The 14,377-nt window shown below is 56.0% G+C and overlaps 2 protein-coding genes and 1 long non-coding RNA gene across 17 annotated transcripts; 2 read left to right on the plus strand and 1 right to left on the minus strand.

The window, feature by feature from the left end:
• The first annotated feature begins 100 nt into the window (after positions 1 to 100).
• Positions 101 to 5,326, plus strand: HOXB9 (homeobox B9). The gene is made up of 2 exons (XM_019982363.2): positions 101 to 718; positions 3,358 to 5,326. The coding sequence occupies exons 1-2, from the start codon at positions 202 to 204 to the stop codon at positions 3,591 to 3,593; spliced, it is 753 nt and encodes a 250-aa protein (XP_019837922.2). The 5' UTR covers positions 101 to 201; the 3' UTR covers positions 3,594 to 5,326.
• On the plus strand, positions 606 to 14,140 carry HOXB8 (homeobox B8). 15 transcript variants are annotated; one of them, XM_070773319.1, is made up of 5 exons: positions 625 to 718; positions 8,959 to 9,017; positions 11,264 to 11,432; positions 11,712 to 12,183; positions 12,970 to 14,140. In XM_070773319.1, exons 4-5 carry the CDS (start codon positions 11,760 to 11,762, stop codon positions 13,275 to 13,277), a joined length of 732 nt encoding a protein of 243 aa, XP_070629420.1. In that variant the 5' UTR covers positions 625 to 718; positions 8,959 to 9,017; positions 11,264 to 11,432; positions 11,712 to 11,759; the 3' UTR covers positions 13,278 to 14,140. The 15 variants fall into 15 exon arrangements, with proteins under 15 accessions (XP_070629417.1, XP_070629421.1, XP_070629420.1 ...); XM_070773322.1 differs by having other exon boundaries at positions 11,267 to 11,432; XM_070773325.1 differs by having other exon boundaries at positions 11,277 to 11,432.
• On the minus strand, positions 4,821 to 7,125 carry LOC109574368 (uncharacterized). Its single transcript, XR_002183079.2, has 3 exons — positions 6,054 to 7,125; positions 5,325 to 5,505; positions 4,821 to 4,927 (listed from the first exon to the last, which is right to left on the minus strand). It is a non-coding gene; the product is annotated as an uncharacterized lncRNA (long non-coding RNA).
• Positions 14,141 to 14,377: the final 237 nt, after the last annotated feature.

Here is a 14,377-nt window from a genome sequence, read left to right on the forward strand (position 1 = left end):
TTTGCAAGGAGCGCTGAGCCGGGCTGCTCCACTGTACTTTGTTGGCTGAGAAGTTGAGCAGGGGGTGGGGGTGGGAGGGTGGGGGGCTGGGGGGGTCGCGTCCGAAAGCCCTCACACCGGTCCGGGTGCCACCTCTCCCTGCTTGAGCGCCGCGCGCGAGCGTTTCCCTTCCCCCTGCGAGCGCCCGGATAATGTCTGAGAATGTCCATTTCTGGGACGCTTAGCAGCTATTATGTCGACTCGATCATAAGTCACGAGAGTGAGGACGCGCCTCCAGCCAAGTTTCCTTCCGGCCAGTACGCGAGCCCCCGGCAGCCGGGCCACGCGGAGCACCTGGAGTTCCCCTCGTGCAGCTTCCAGCCCAAAGCGCCGGTGTTCGGCGCATCCTGGGCGCCGCTGAGCCCGCACGCGTCCGGAAGCCTGCCGTCCGTCTACCACCCCTACATCCAGCCCCAGGGCGTCCCGCCGGCCGAGAGCAGGTACCTCCGCACCTGGCTGGAGCCGGCGCCGCGCGGCGAAGCTGCTCCGGGGCAGGGCCAGGCGGCTGTGAAGGCGGAGCCGCTGCTGGGCGCGCCTGGGGAGCTGCTCAAGCAGGGCACGCCCGAGTACAGTTTGGAAACTTCGGCGGGCAGGGAGGCCGTCCTGTCTAATCAAAGACCCGGCTACGGGGACAATAAAATTTGCGAAGGAAGCGAGGACAAAGAGAGGCCGGATCAAAGTAAGTTATAAAAAGTGAGGAAATACCCAGGCCGAAGGCCAGGCGAGGGGGAGGGGAGGGGAGAGGCAATAAACTGCGGACAATGTGAAGGGAAACCGCGGCGTTGGCCAGAGAGCAGGCGAGGGCGGAGGGAAGACGGAGGAAGGAAGGGAGGCAGCTGGGTGCCCCAGAAAGGGAGACTGAGGCCGCCGGAGGCGCGCCGCCCCACTCCGTCAAGTCCAGCGGGAACCCGGGGCTCAGGGATCAGCTCGCCGCTCTCTCGGCCTCTCTTCCCCCACGCCCCCGGAGGCCCGCCGAAAGCCCGGGAAGAGGCCGACAACCGCCGGCTGGAAGAGGAGCTGGCGGGGCCGGGGAGGCAGCCAGAGAAGCCGAGAGCCCGCGCGGGCCAGGGCGGGAGCGCGCCGGGAAGCCGGGCCCTGCACGGCTGGCAGGGCTCCCCGCGCCACGCGCACACCGTAAAAGCCGGCCAAGGGGAAGTGGGAGGGGGCTCATTAGGATTTTATTTGCGATGCAACAGCTTGGCGGAGGATTGTTCCTAGCAGATCTCGCTCAGTAGCCGCTCAGGGTCCGCAGCCGGCGCCGGGAGGGGCGGGGGAAGCCCAGGACCCAGAGACTGAGCCCCCTCCCGGGATGCGCCGGCCCCTCCCCAGGAGCCTTCCCTCCGGTCGCCCCCTCCCCTCCTTTGGCATTCTCGCCCGGGTTGCGGCTTCCTTTCCTGCGGTTCCCGCTGCTCTCCGCAGGGCTCCCTAGCCCCAGCCGGAGCTGTCCGCCTCGCGGGGAGTCGAGGAATCGCTTCCGAACTTCAGGGCCGACCCGCGGCGTGGAGAGAGATCCCGAAAGGACCCTGGGGAGAGGAAGGGTGGGGGGAAGAGAGGCTTGCGGAGAGGCGGAGAACTTTATCCTCGGAAGGTAGTTTCTCACCGTCTCCCACCCCTCCAAATGCACCCCCTCCAGGAACCCCAGTCTGCCCAATTTCCAGGAGGTGCTGCTCCCTAAGGGGATCAGAAAGAGTCTCGGATTTTTCGTTTTTTAAGGCTGAGAAGGGCAAGTTGGTCGGAGCTCTTAGGCCCCAAACAATAACCTGCAGGCTGGTGGGGACAAGTCCTCACCCCTTACTCTTTTTCAAGAGTGAGGGTCAGATTTTTTAAGTCTCTGCTTGCCCTGCCGGATTTCCCACCAACAGAGTGACCCACGGGTCCTTTGGGGTTTATTGCCTGCTGGAGGGAAGAGAGCTGCCCTACTCCCTCAGGTCACCCCTTCCAACCTGCCAGGTGGGATCACAAGAGCTGACATTTGGGTAACACGGCTCTTCCCAAAGCCTCCCTGCTCACACCCAAGCAGGCCCCCCACCCCAGGCCCCCAAACTCTGCCTGGAAAGTCCATTATTGCAAGGCAGCAGTTTGGCTAGGATCAATTATTAACAGTTTTTTTTTTTTTTTTCCTCTTTCATATTTAATGTGACTGCGGGTCTCATCCCAGGCAATCACATTAAGGAAATAGCACTGCAAATTGGTAAGACAGGGTACTTAGTGTAGGATGAACCAGATTATTATTACTTTTTAAAAAAAAAATTCAGTGTTTTTCATTTGAGATGAAGAAATCTAGCAGAGGGTGGCTGCTATTTTTAATTAACTCTGCTTTATTTGGCAACTTTTCTGAGTTCAGGGGTAAGGAGAAGAGAAACTTGCATATATTTTTGTTTCCTTTTTATCCCCCACTTCCCCTCAGTCACCCTTTTCTCTGTTCCCTCTCACCGGGTGGAGCCAGTTGGATTTAGGTGTGCTGTGATGGACTTCTGTTACCCCCACATGATCCATGGCTCCCCACCTTGGGACTGGAGCAATCTTGCGTCCCAATTTCCCTGAACTTGCTTTAACCAAACTGCGAGATGAGCAGGAGCGGAAACGGAGACTATTGCGACCATAAGTTATCTGTGAGCCCCCAGCGCTCTCTTGTCCACAGGCTGGAGGTGATAAATGGTTGTAATTGGGTTGCATGTGAATTGGAGTGTGCTGAATGTTTGCGTCTCTAAATGCAAACCATATTTGTGGTGTGTGGTGTTGGGGGGGGTGGGCAGCGAGATATCACATAGACACATATGCCTGCTGCCATGTGGCCGAGAGACCCACGCTTGTGATTAAGACAGGAGGGTGCACTGGACTGGAGGGTCAGGAGGCCCCTCAGTTTGGCTGGGCAGAAGCCACTCTCCTCTCCCCCAGCTCAGTCTTTCTCTTACCTCTCAGACTTAGAGCTAGTACTCTTCAGTCAGCCTAGTTAGTCTTGTAGAGCTGGTGGGGGAGGGGGCTTCAGCCAGGCTGGGCTCTGACCTGAATCCTAACCAGTTCTGACCCAAGCCGAGAAAGAGACTGAGAGAGGGCCTGGGACAGGGAAAGCCTGGGAAGTTGTGGGATGCCTGGCACAGGTTTGGCTCTATCCTGTCCCAAAATCTCTCACCTGGAAATGTCTATAGCAACTCCTGGCCCATCTCTGAGACCCTTTCTGGGAGCTGAAGGCCCAGGTGGCCCTTTCTCTAATGCAAAATGGGGAGTAGAGACCAAAGGGGCACCCTCTTGGAAGGAGAACACAGGGGCCCTTCACCCCCTTTCCTTTCTTTGATTCTATCGCTGCTTCTCTTTCAGCCAACCCCTCCGCCAACTGGCTGCACGCTCGCTCTTCCCGGAAAAAGCGCTGTCCCTACACCAAATACCAGACGCTGGAGCTAGAGAAGGAGTTTCTGTTCAATATGTACCTCACCAGGGACCGTAGGCACGAAGTGGCCAGACTCCTCAATCTGAGTGAGAGACAAGTCAAAATCTGGTTTCAGAACCGGCGGATGAAAATGAAGAAAATGAATAAGGAACAGGGCAAAGAGTAAAGATTCCTCTAGCCCACCCCACCCCTTCTCCATCTCACACTTATTTATAAGTGATGGCTGCAGAGCCAGTGCTGTCTGGGATGTATTCAAGTGAATGGGGAAGGGGATCTTTCTCTTCAAAGTCCTTTTCTGTATCTAGAGGCTCTCTCCTTTCCTTTGCCCTCACCTGTCCTTCTCTTCTCCCTGGGTCTCAGGAGGAGTTTTTATTGATTTAGAAGGTAGATGTAGTTGATTCCTAAGAAGGTGATGGGCCACAAGGAAAGACAACCCCTAGTAGAGTCCCTAGTAACCCTCCTAATTTTTCTGGGCAACCCCAGTTCCTCACTTCCAACCTGCCTGTTCCTTCCCACATACTTATCCCGAAGTCACCTGGGGACACTCCAAATGCACACAGCCCAACAGATGCCCGCCTGGATAAAGCCTGGAGCCCACAGTAACAATGGGAAAAGCCCACAGTCAACACTCAAGTGACACCCCAAGTGCCATCACACCCCACGTCTGGCAGAATAGCCCCTAGACCATCAGAAAAGTCCAGGGTCTACCCCCAATGCAATACACACGAAGAAGATGTCTCAAGACACATTCCTGAATGAGGCGCTGCAGTTCAAGGGGCCCAGCATCACACCACCACCCCCATGGACTCCTTAACTGTCCCCAGGCATGGACTCAAGGCCAAATGGGATAAACTCAGTTCCCCAGCTGGTGGGCTAGAAAGGGCAAGGAAAGGCAGTGGTGGTCTTAGGAGAGTCTCTTAGGTTTTATGAAAGTAGTCCACATACACACGTTTTGCTGCAGGAAGTGTTTAATTCTGCATGTTGTTTTCCTATCCTTCCAACAAAAGGAGGTCAGATCGTGGGTCATAAGCCTTGACAGTGTCATCCTCCCGTTCATCTGTGCCCTGCTTGACAGAGACTGTGGCTTCTCTTGCTTGACACCGGCCCTGCTGCATTCTTCTGCATCCTCCCCAGCTCTGAAATCAACTCTGTTCGGCCAGTCCACCTTGCACCAGCGAGTCAAGTCACCCCTGTAGAACCCCCCTCTCCACCCTCCATCCTCTGCTAGCTCTACTCCTTAGGCGGGAAAGCAGGTCAGGAGAACCCGATGGAGAATTTATTGTGCATCGATTCCTGGGCTCCTCTCCAGAGCAAGTCGTGGAGGACAGGGAGGAGCAAAAACTCTGGGCTTGCGGAGCTTGACTTATTCCTCCAGTCCTGCCCAGTCCGACCCCTGCGGAGGAGCCTCGGGCTTGGCAGCTGCCGCTTCAGCGCAGAAGCGCTGAGACCCGCCTGGATGGCGACCTGCGCGCGCAGGCTTCTGGGGAGCAGTCCCGCTTGCTAAGAAAAGAGGCCGAAATCGCACCTAAGCGTTAGACTAGGGCTTACTCTCTGCTTCCTTTCCTCCCCCTGCTTCCCCCCCTTTCCAACCCCCCTCAATTCATAGACTGGCTCCTGCTAATCCCGACCCTGCAAGGGGACATTCCAGTAGAACTTTTTTTGCTTCGTCGGTGGCAGTCGTGAAATTGTGCTGTGTTTTGTGATTTCTTTGGGGGTGATCGTCTCGCCTGTTTTCAGTTGTCGCTTACAAGGGAGGGTTGTGGGTGGGAGAGGGGAGGGTGAAGGGCTTAGAGCTCTGATTGTTTTGGAAGAAAAAGAAACAAGAAAAAGAACAAAAAATATATATCACTCTAGACAATAAGCCTCTCGTGTGTCATTCTGTGTTGGCTCTCCTCACCTGACCAGAGTAGAGGTGCTAGTTCCAAGAGGGTGGCTTGGAAAAAAAGAGAAAAGTCCTGTGCCCAAGAGATTTCTCCTTAGACTTTGTAGGGTGGGCTTCCTGCAGGAGCTGAGAGCTGGTCTGGACCCAGGACCTCTGCTTAAACTGAGAAGAACCTTCCAACAGGAGGGCTGGGAGACTGGAGGGGAAGAAAAGGAAAGAAAGATTAGAGATGGGGTCTGGGTCTGCAGGCAGCAATGAGACCTTCCTCTTGTTATGCTGGAGACTTCCCCACCACCTCCAGAGCCAGAGGAAAGGCAAGGTTGCCCTGCCATGCCTGGAAGCAGGTCCTCTCTCAGCTGGCTGAGAAAGGCACCTTGGTTTGGCCACTTTAAAATGCCACACAAGTGAAGAGAGCAGTAACTTCTTTCTGCTATTCCCTGCAGCAGAGGGACAGGATGCAAATAGAGGTCTCTACAAGGCCAGGCTGTCCTTTCTTCCACCCCTCAAAAAGAGTGAACCCTAGGTTTTCAATCCCCACCTGGAGTCTGAGGCTCCAATCTGAGCCTCGGGGTCGCAGCCTTGGTGTAACGCGGGTGGAGTTTGGTGGGAGTGGGGCCTGGGGAGGCAGCTCTTTCAGGCTGGGAGAGAAGGTTGTGTGTCGAACAGAAATAGTTGAGGCGGGGCGGGGGGTGGGAGTCCCTTCCCCAATCGGACCCCAAAACTAAATTCGGTTTCAAAAGGCACCTTTTTGTCCCTCTCAGACTGCGGGTCCACCACCAAAGCCTCAGATGAGGAGCGCTGTTGTCTGCCGCCAGGCGGTTCTCATCCAGGCGCTGGGATTCCGCTTCTGCCGGGCTGGCTCTTGGGCACCGGTCTCCTGCTGGAGCCTCCCACCGGGCCCACCCAACGGCGCTGCAGTCCGCGGAGACCCTGAGGTTGGGATAGAGGTGGGGACAAAGCCTGGCCCTTGTGAAATCGGCCTGGAAGCGAAAAGGCCAGGCCTACCCCTCTCCAGCGAACGCAAAATCGGAGAGACAGCCGGAGGCAGGAGAACGCGAAGCTCCTGGTACGCCGGGGCCCCAACCCGCGTCCTCCTCCGAGGGTTCCAGTCGGTATATCAAGTGAATCTGCCTTTAGAGCTTGCGTAGACTAGGCTCCCTCCCCATCCTGGGCTCCCAGGAGCCAGCCTGAGCTGAGAAGGAGCTGAGAAGGCCAGATTCCGCCAAAAGGAAAACGCAAAAAGAGAGGCAGGAACTGAACGGAGTGCTGCCGGGTAGGGGGGCGAGGGCGCCCCGGGAAGCCTCAGGCGGCGGCGTCTGGGTCCCCAGCCCCGGGTGGCTTCTTTAAAGACAAACAAAGACGAAGATGCAGAGGCTCGGAAGCCGGAGATGGGGAAATCTGCTGTAATAAAAGAGAGAGATTCAGAGAGGGGGACCGGGAGAGTGCGAGCCAGAGAGAAGCCGGGAGAGGAATTCAATGCCGTGTGCGCAGCAATAAAAGAATATGACCGCTATAAAAGTTTATAGCGTATAAATTTCTGAAGGTTAAGAAACTAAACAGCAGCAAAGCAAACAGTGAGGGGAAACTTTCCGGAGCTGAGAGAGCCACAGCTGGGCCTGGGCTCCCGGCCTGGCGGGCGAATGGGTGGGCTGGGCTCGGCCGCCCCCACCTACACCCGCCCGGAGCGCGGGGCGCGGGGTTTCCGGGGGGCCCCAGGGGGCAAAGAGGGGCGAGGAGGGAGGGGCGAGGGAAGAACACTTTGTTGTCACAAACGCTTCACAGAACGCAATTGAGACTCTAGTCTTTGTTCCTCGTAAGCGCCCCCCCCCCCAATCGGGCGTCATAAAGAGAAGCCCCCTGCACACGCGCGCGGGCACACACACACACACACACACACACGCAGGTCCGGCGGGGCCAGACGTCTGGGCGCGAGCAGCCTCTTGATCCTTTTAGTTCTGTCCCACCCTCTCGGGCCTCCTCTCCCCCCACAGAAAGCCCAATTGTTTTCCCTCAGAATTTGAAACAATCGTGTTGGGTTTGAAAAGTGTTCGGCTCCCCCTTTTAGGGGCCATACAAGGCGCACTGCTCGGCCGTCACCGCCCGAAATTAAGGGCTTGAGGTGGGGGGTGAGAGAAAAGCTGACTTATTTTTCCCTTCCCACCCTCTCTTTTTGTTCCTCTCTCTCTTTTTTAAATCTCTAACTTAACTGCACAATTTCATGAACCATTTCCTGATTTCCGACGCCTTCCCCTTCGCACGCTCTCATTTTCCTCTCCTTTTAGGCTAATATTGAAAGTTTCTCGGGGTTGTTGGCACGGTGGCAGGTTCTCGGAGAGGCAGGAGGGAGCGGTGGCGGCGGCGCCTTTCCTCAACACGGCCGCTAGATGGCATCCTTGCTCCACGTGAAAAATCCCCGGTGCGGCGGCTTCGGGCGCTGCGGCTGCACCTCGCACCTCGGTCGGCCCTGAAATCTATGAATTGAGCGCTACCAAAAGTCATGAAGTATTTGCCCAGAATAAAAATAGGGTTCATTATGGCCGTTTCCCCCATTTTATAGATTTAAGATATAGTGATGTTGATTGACCTCCTCTCCTCAAATGATCATTTTATTTCCCCCAGAAGGAGGGCTCAGGGCTTCTCACCCAGTTTCTATGTTCCGTGGGACAACAAATGCATGAAAATGGGGAATAATAGTAGCTATAGAACCAGTGAATCCAAATAAAAGAGGAGGATTGGTTCAGAAAAATGAGATTTTCCGGGATGGGGGGGAGAAGAATGCCTGCGGATACGGGTGAGCAGGTCAGGTGAGAGGGCGAGCGGGCAGAAGCGGGTCGGATGGAGAGAAAGCCGCCCCAGGCTGCTGCAAGATCGGCGGGAGAGGGAACCGGGTGAGCCAGGCCGGGTGGGGCATAGGGGCACTATAGGGGGGACGGATCCGTGGCTTTGGCGGGGATTCGGAGGTGCCCAGAGCCGGCGTTGCGGCTCGGCAAGGACCGAGGCTCCAGAGCCTTTGTATGTGGCCGGGGCTGGGCGGGGCGGCGCCGGGCGATCCAGGCTGGGGCAGGGGCTCCCCAGGACGGCGAGGTGCGAAAGGCTCGGGTATTTCCTGAGTAGTTCTGGGCCAAGTTGGGCCGCCAGAAAAGAGTGCGTTTTCTGCGTGGCTGTGGGGACAGGCGCAGTGCAGGAAGCACGGGCTCGGTTCTCCCGCGTCCCGTGGTTTCCAGGTGAGAGCTCCGGCTCCGTGCGCCCTGGCCCCGGCCTCAGGCAGACCTGGAGAGCACCAGTCCTTTCTCAAGTTAGCAGCTGGAGGCCTGGGCTCCAGGCGTTTTTCGTTCGGTGACCCGCGCGCTGTCAGCCCCTGCCCATAGCCCCTTAGATTCCAAATCTCCCATTTCCTCCCCACCCGGCCCGGCCCGATCCTTGCTCCCCATTTCGGACAAACCTGCGCGAGAAATAGGTGCCCCCCTTCTCCTTAAAATTAGCCACTCTGCAGCCTCGCCTCTCCTCCCCCTGGACCCGGTGCGAAGCGGAAAGCGGAGTTTCTCAACTTGAGTTTCTCTAATAAATCTGCGCTCCGTTGGGTGTTTATAAATTATCTCCTCGCTCTTTCTTGTTTTTTCTTATAATAGAAACATTTTCCTTCCATCAGGAATTTCTGGCACGGTGTAGGGATGATTTAGAACAAGCCATTGAATTTCTACCTCACCGGTGAGTCCTCAAATCATGACCATAAAATCCCCTGCACTTGATAAAAATGTTTGCTTCGGCAACAACTTAACTCTGCCTCCCGCTGCCTCACCACCTATCAGCCAGGCGGTAAACATTCAAGACCCTGGTTTGCTCCTCTCCTTTTCTCCTTTCTCCCTTTCCCTATCAGCCCCTCTCCAGTCTTCAGATTCACTTTTGAAGGATCAAGTGGCCCCAGTGGTACCTTCCCCTTAGAAGAGGTAATAGGTTTCATTTTTACAAAGGGGAAGATGAGTGGAACCCCCCAAAACACCCCTCCAAAAGCAAGCCACTCTCTCATGAATAAACAATAGACTGAATGTATTTATAAAGCCTCCACCTTTGTTGCTAGAAAATGTCTTTCTGTCTCCCTTCCTTCCTTCTTTCCTTTCCTTGGTCAAGGAGCCTCTTCAGGAAGCCATTGGTTCAGATTCTCAGTTTGGGGCCTTCTAAAGCTTGGCCACCACTGTCACTAGGCCCAGTAGGCCGGCAAAGGCAACTGGCAAGACAGGGTGGCACCCAGTCAGCTGGGTTCTGCACTCTGTGTTTCAGGCCCTAGGTCCTTAGGTCTGGAGGGAGAGCCAGGTTTAACTAGAGGCGCCCAAGGGGAAAGGAGAGAACATGGGGGACTCTGGCCTTGCTGTATCCAAATCCCTCCACCCCAAGGTCAGGTGAGGCAGTGACAGTGGCTGAAAGGACAGTGAAGGCTAAAAGGTGCCCCTCCCCACACACCCTCTGCAGTCACTGCCCAGGGCAGAGGAAGGAAAGCACAAGACTTCGGGCACCAAGGCCAGACACCGGGAGGGCAGCCTCAGTTGCTCTCCCCTCCCTCTGATGTGCTGCTGGCCCGGTGGTGCCCTCTCACCTAGTGGTGATGTGGAAGGCGTAGTGAACTGGCCTGAGAAGGTTGGGAGCCAGTTGGGCTTGGTTACTGGGTCCCAAGGCCTGGGTGCAGGACTAGGGCAGCCCAGCTGGTGTTATCCTGTGGGTGGCATCAGGCCCCTCTCCCATCATACAGAGTTGGTCTCCTAAAGGCTTGCTTACTGGGCCCCAGTGCCTTCTAGAGACCCCCTCCTCATTCTAGCACCCCCTTCCCAAGCCACCCAAGGCTGTGTTAAACTACAGAATGAATTGCAGGGTGAGCTTTGTTCAGGATTTCTCCACTGCCCATTAACCAGAAAGTTTCAGCTCTTCCTCCGGATGCCTCCTCAAGCCCTCCTGAATCCCTTCTCCAAAGAAAAACCTTGTTTGTTTAACGAAGGAAAGTTGGTGAGTGGCCTGGGTGGGGCAGAGAGGGCTACTTTGGGGGCTCCAGAGAGGGAGTGGGGGCAGGTGCTCCCACAGCTGAAGGAGGCGGAAAATCTCAGAAAAGTCACCGTTTGCGCCGAAAAAAAAACCTCATAATCATTCTCATTTCGGCTTTGTCACCCCCACCGTGCTGCAGTCGGGCGGCGGGGGCGATCGAAGCTGCAGTTTTATAGCTGTAGAGGAAAGAACTCGTAAAATGCTAACAGCTTTTATGCGCTGCGGCATAAACAACAACAGACTCGGCTTTATTGCGTTTTATAGTTTGTTAAAGAGTTTACAGCCGTTTTTTTGGGGGCCGGTTACCCAGCCAATTCCCTCCACACGATAGTTAAACCTTTATCAATAATAAGGAAATTGATCATTAAAGCTTTAAATATGACTACCTCGTTTGTTTGAAAATATGTTTAGGAGAGGAAGCTGTATGATTTGATAACTTGTATTAAAATACCAATTACATTTATAGGACCTTTTAAAACTCGGCGCAATTAAACCGTGTTCTTTTACATTTTTCCGAAGCGACCCTGACATTTAAAAAGACTCCAACTGCCTCGTTAAAATCGCGAAATTAACAGCGTGCCTACGCCTGGCGCGTTGTGTATGTGTGTGCGTGTTTTTTTCCGTGACTCCCCCACATCAGTCTTTGGGGGTGGTCTGCGAAGGTATTTGATTTGTTGTGAGGCAAGAGATATCTCATTAATGTAGGTAGTTAAACAGATTTAATCCGTATTCATTCTCTCTCTCCCCCCCTCTCCTTCCCCCCTCTCTCCCCCTCTCCCCCTCTCTCTCCCTGGGTGTTTTTTTTTTTTCTTCCCCTCCTTTTTTTTTCCGCTGTCTCCTCACTCCCTGGCGCTCTCTGCTCTCGCTCTCTCTCTCGCTCGCTCTCCCTCGCTCTCACCCTCGCTCTGCGTTCTGTCCGGGAGGAGTACGGAGAAGCCAATAGGATGCGGGGTCTCTAATGGATGCAAATGATCATGAAAAGACAGTGCAAAATATGAAACAACTCATTTGCAGGGAAGTAAATCACCGAAAACTGTTTATGAACTGGCATCCCTTCTTCGAAATGTAAAGCGAGGACCTCTTTAAGTGGCGGTATATTTTTGTGTGGGGGGTGGGGGGTGGGGGGAGGGCGAGCGAGCCGCGGCTGCCATGCAAGCTTAGACTTTTGGAGGCTTCGCTGTCCTTTTCTATTCCTGGAAATCACAAAAAGTGTGGTGGCTTCGAGATCTTCTTCGCCTTTTCTTTCTTTTCTTTCCCCCACCTCCTCCCTTCCCGTCTCCTTTCCTGGCGAGGGTGACTAGGAGCCGGCGAATCCGCGTTTTTTTCTCTCTCTCTCCCTCCCTTTCCCCCTCCCCACCCCCTCCCCAACAGCCCCCAACTACAGCCGCCGCCGCCGCCGCCGCCTCAAAATTCAATAAAATGAGCTCTTATTTCGTCAACTCACTGTTCTCCAAATACAAAACCGGGGAGTCCCTGCGCCCCAATTATTATGACTGCGGCTTCGCCCAGGACCTGGGCGGCCGACCCACCGTGGTGTACGGTCCCAGCAGCGGCGGTAGCTTCCAGCACCCGTCGCAAATCCAGGAGTTCTACCACGGGCCGTCTTCGCTGTCCACGGCTCCCTACCAGCAGAACCCGTGCGCTGTGGCGTGCCACGGGGACCCGGGCAACTTCTACGGCTACGACCCGCTGCAGCGGCAGAGCCTGTTCGGTGCGCAGGATCCAGACCTGGTGCAGTACGCCGACTGCAAGCTCGCCGCCGCCAGCGGCCTGGGAGAGGAGGCCGAGGGGTCCGAGCAGAGCCCGTCGCCCACACAGCTCTTCCCCTGGATGCGCCCGCAAGGTGAGCTCGCGTCGGGGGCCGGCGGGGGGCGGGGGAGGAAGGGAGACCCGGGGCCCAGGACGGGCAGGGGGCCGGGCAGGCCGGGCAGCGGTGTCCCCAGCTCCTGGAAGACGTGCTCGCTCCGTTTCAGATAGCCTCCCCCTTCTTTCCTTCCTTCCTCCCTTTCCTTCCTTTTCTTCTTTTTGTTTCCCTCGAAGGAGGTCGCTAAGCGACATTTCCTGAATCCATAAACCCCTCACCCTGCCTGACTTTTCTTCTTCCCCTCCTTTTCCCCCTTTTACTGTTTTATGGGGGGTAGTGGAGAAAGGGTGGCGGGAGTGGGGGCGCTCAACTTTTGCACTTCTCAATTGCTTTATAGTTTAATTACCCTGAAGAAACTTTTCTTCTGGGGCAGAGGCTCTGGGGGCTTTTCAAGGTGGGTCCATTCGTCCCCATCCCGGCTTTTTTTATTCTTATTTTTCCCCCTCCTTCACATCCTTCCTTCTAAAGTTTATGGCACTTTTAATAGATTCAACCACCCCCGCCCAACTCTCTGGAGCTGCTTACCAGGGGAGGGGGGACCCCTTTCTGGCTCCCTTAGATTCAGTGGTGTCTGATCCCCCTCATCCCCCCCCCCCTCCACTGACCGCGGCCTCCCAGCGCCCCCGCCCCTGCGCGGGGTAGAAGGTCCCCTGCCCTTAATATACTGGTCTCCTAGGCTGGTTCACGAATCTTCCAACCTTCTCCGTCTCTGCCCCCTCCCCCACCCTCCCCTCCCCTCTGTCTCGCCCTTTCCCCTATTGCCAGCAGCCGCCGGACGCAGGCGAGGCCGACAGACCTACAGCCGCTACCAGACCCTGGAGCTGGAGAAGGAGTTCCTATTTAATCCCTATCTGACTCGCAAGCGGCGGATCGAGGTATCGCATGCACTGGGACTGACAGAGAGACAGGTCAAAATTTGGTTCCAGAACCGGAGGATGAAGTGGAAAAAAGAGAACAACAAAGACAAGTTCCCCAGCAGCAAATGCGAGCAGGAGGAGCTGGAGAAACAGAAGCTGGAGCGGGCCCCGGAGGCGGCGGACGAGGGAGACGCGCAGAAGGGCGACAAGAAGTAGGCTCCAGCTGGGACTGCCAGGGCCGCGGCCGCCCTGCGGCCGCCGGTCCCCCGACCGCGCCACCGTCGCCCGCCCCCGCCCGAGAGAGCTCTGGCCCCGCGAGCGGGGCCCGGAGCCTGGCCTCCCACCGCAGCGTCCCCGCCGCGCCAGTCCCCGCTAGTGGTAGTATCTCGTAATAGCTTCTGTGTGTGAGCTACCGTGGATCTCCTTCCCTTCTCTTGGGGGCCAGGGGGAAAGAAAAGAATTTTAAGCATGGACTCCCTCGCCCTGCGAGGGTAAGCGGCTGCGGCCTGGCTGAGCACCCCCCCCCACGCCCCCGCCCCGTGTAAAAAGCCTCCTTGTGCAATGGTCTTTTTTTCCTTTGAACGTGCTTCTTTGTAATGACCGAGGTACCGATTTCTGCTAAGTTCTCCCAACAACATGAAACTGCCTATTCACGCCGTAATTCTTTCTGTCTCCCTCCCTCTCTTTTCTCTCTCTTTCTCTCTCTCTCTCTCTCTCGCCTTGTCCTCATTTCCCCTCCCATCCCCCCTCCCCGCTGTCCTTCCTAGCTCGCTGGCTTTCTCTCTGGCTTCTCTCTTTTCCTCCACCCCCCCACCCCCCCGCGCCCGCCGCTTTGGTTTGACAATTTCGTCTTAAGTGTTTCTCAAAAGAGGTTACTTTAGTTAGCATGCGCGCTGTGGGCAATTGTTAAAAGTGTTCTTAGGTTTACTGTGAAGAGAATGTATCCTGTATCCGTGAATTGCTTTATTGGGGGGAGGGAGGGCTAATTATATATTTTGTTGTTCCTCTATACTTTGTTCTGTTGTCTGCGCCTGAAAAGGGCGGAAGAGTTACAATAAAGTTTACAAGCGAGAACCCGAGACTGGCCCGACCCGCTCTCCTCATTTGCTCCCAGCGCCTTGCAGATTTGCTGGGGGAGCCGGTCTACCGGCTCTAGCGCCCGCCAGGCCCGGCCGCGCAGAGGAGGGGGCGGAGGCTGGAGGCAGGTGGTGCAGTCCCTTGGCCCAGGGGCGCAGGGGGTGAGGGAGGCGGCTGCGCGCGATTGGAGGAGAGAGAAACGAGGGAGGGGAGCCGAGAGAAACCCCCTCCCTTCGCGT

Source organism: Bos indicus, chromosome 19 (genome assembly GCF_029378745.1).
Source record: "Bos indicus isolate NIAB-ARS_2022 breed Sahiwal x Tharparkar chromosome 19, NIAB-ARS_B.indTharparkar_mat_pri_1.0, whole genome shotgun sequence".
NCBI lineage: Eukaryota > Metazoa > Chordata > Mammalia > Artiodactyla > Bovidae > Bos > Bos indicus.

Bases quoted from the DNA above. Each gene is read 5' to 3' on its own strand.
- HOXB9 (XM_019982363.2), top strand. From the start codon at position 202: ATGTCCATTTCTGGGACGCTTAGCAGCTATTATGTCGACTCGATCATA. The intron at 719-3,357 runs GTAAGTTATAAA...CTTCTCTTTCAG, and splicing joins CAAAGAGAGGCCGGATCAAA to CCAACCCCTCCGCCAACTGG.
- HOXB8 (XM_070773316.1), top strand. From the start codon at position 11,760: ATGAGCTCTTATTTCGTCAACTCACTGTTCTCCAAATACAAAACCGGG. The intron at 12,184-12,969 runs GTGAGCTCGCGT...CCCTATTGCCAG, and splicing joins CCCCTGGATGCGCCCGCAAG to CAGCCGCCGGACGCAGGCGA.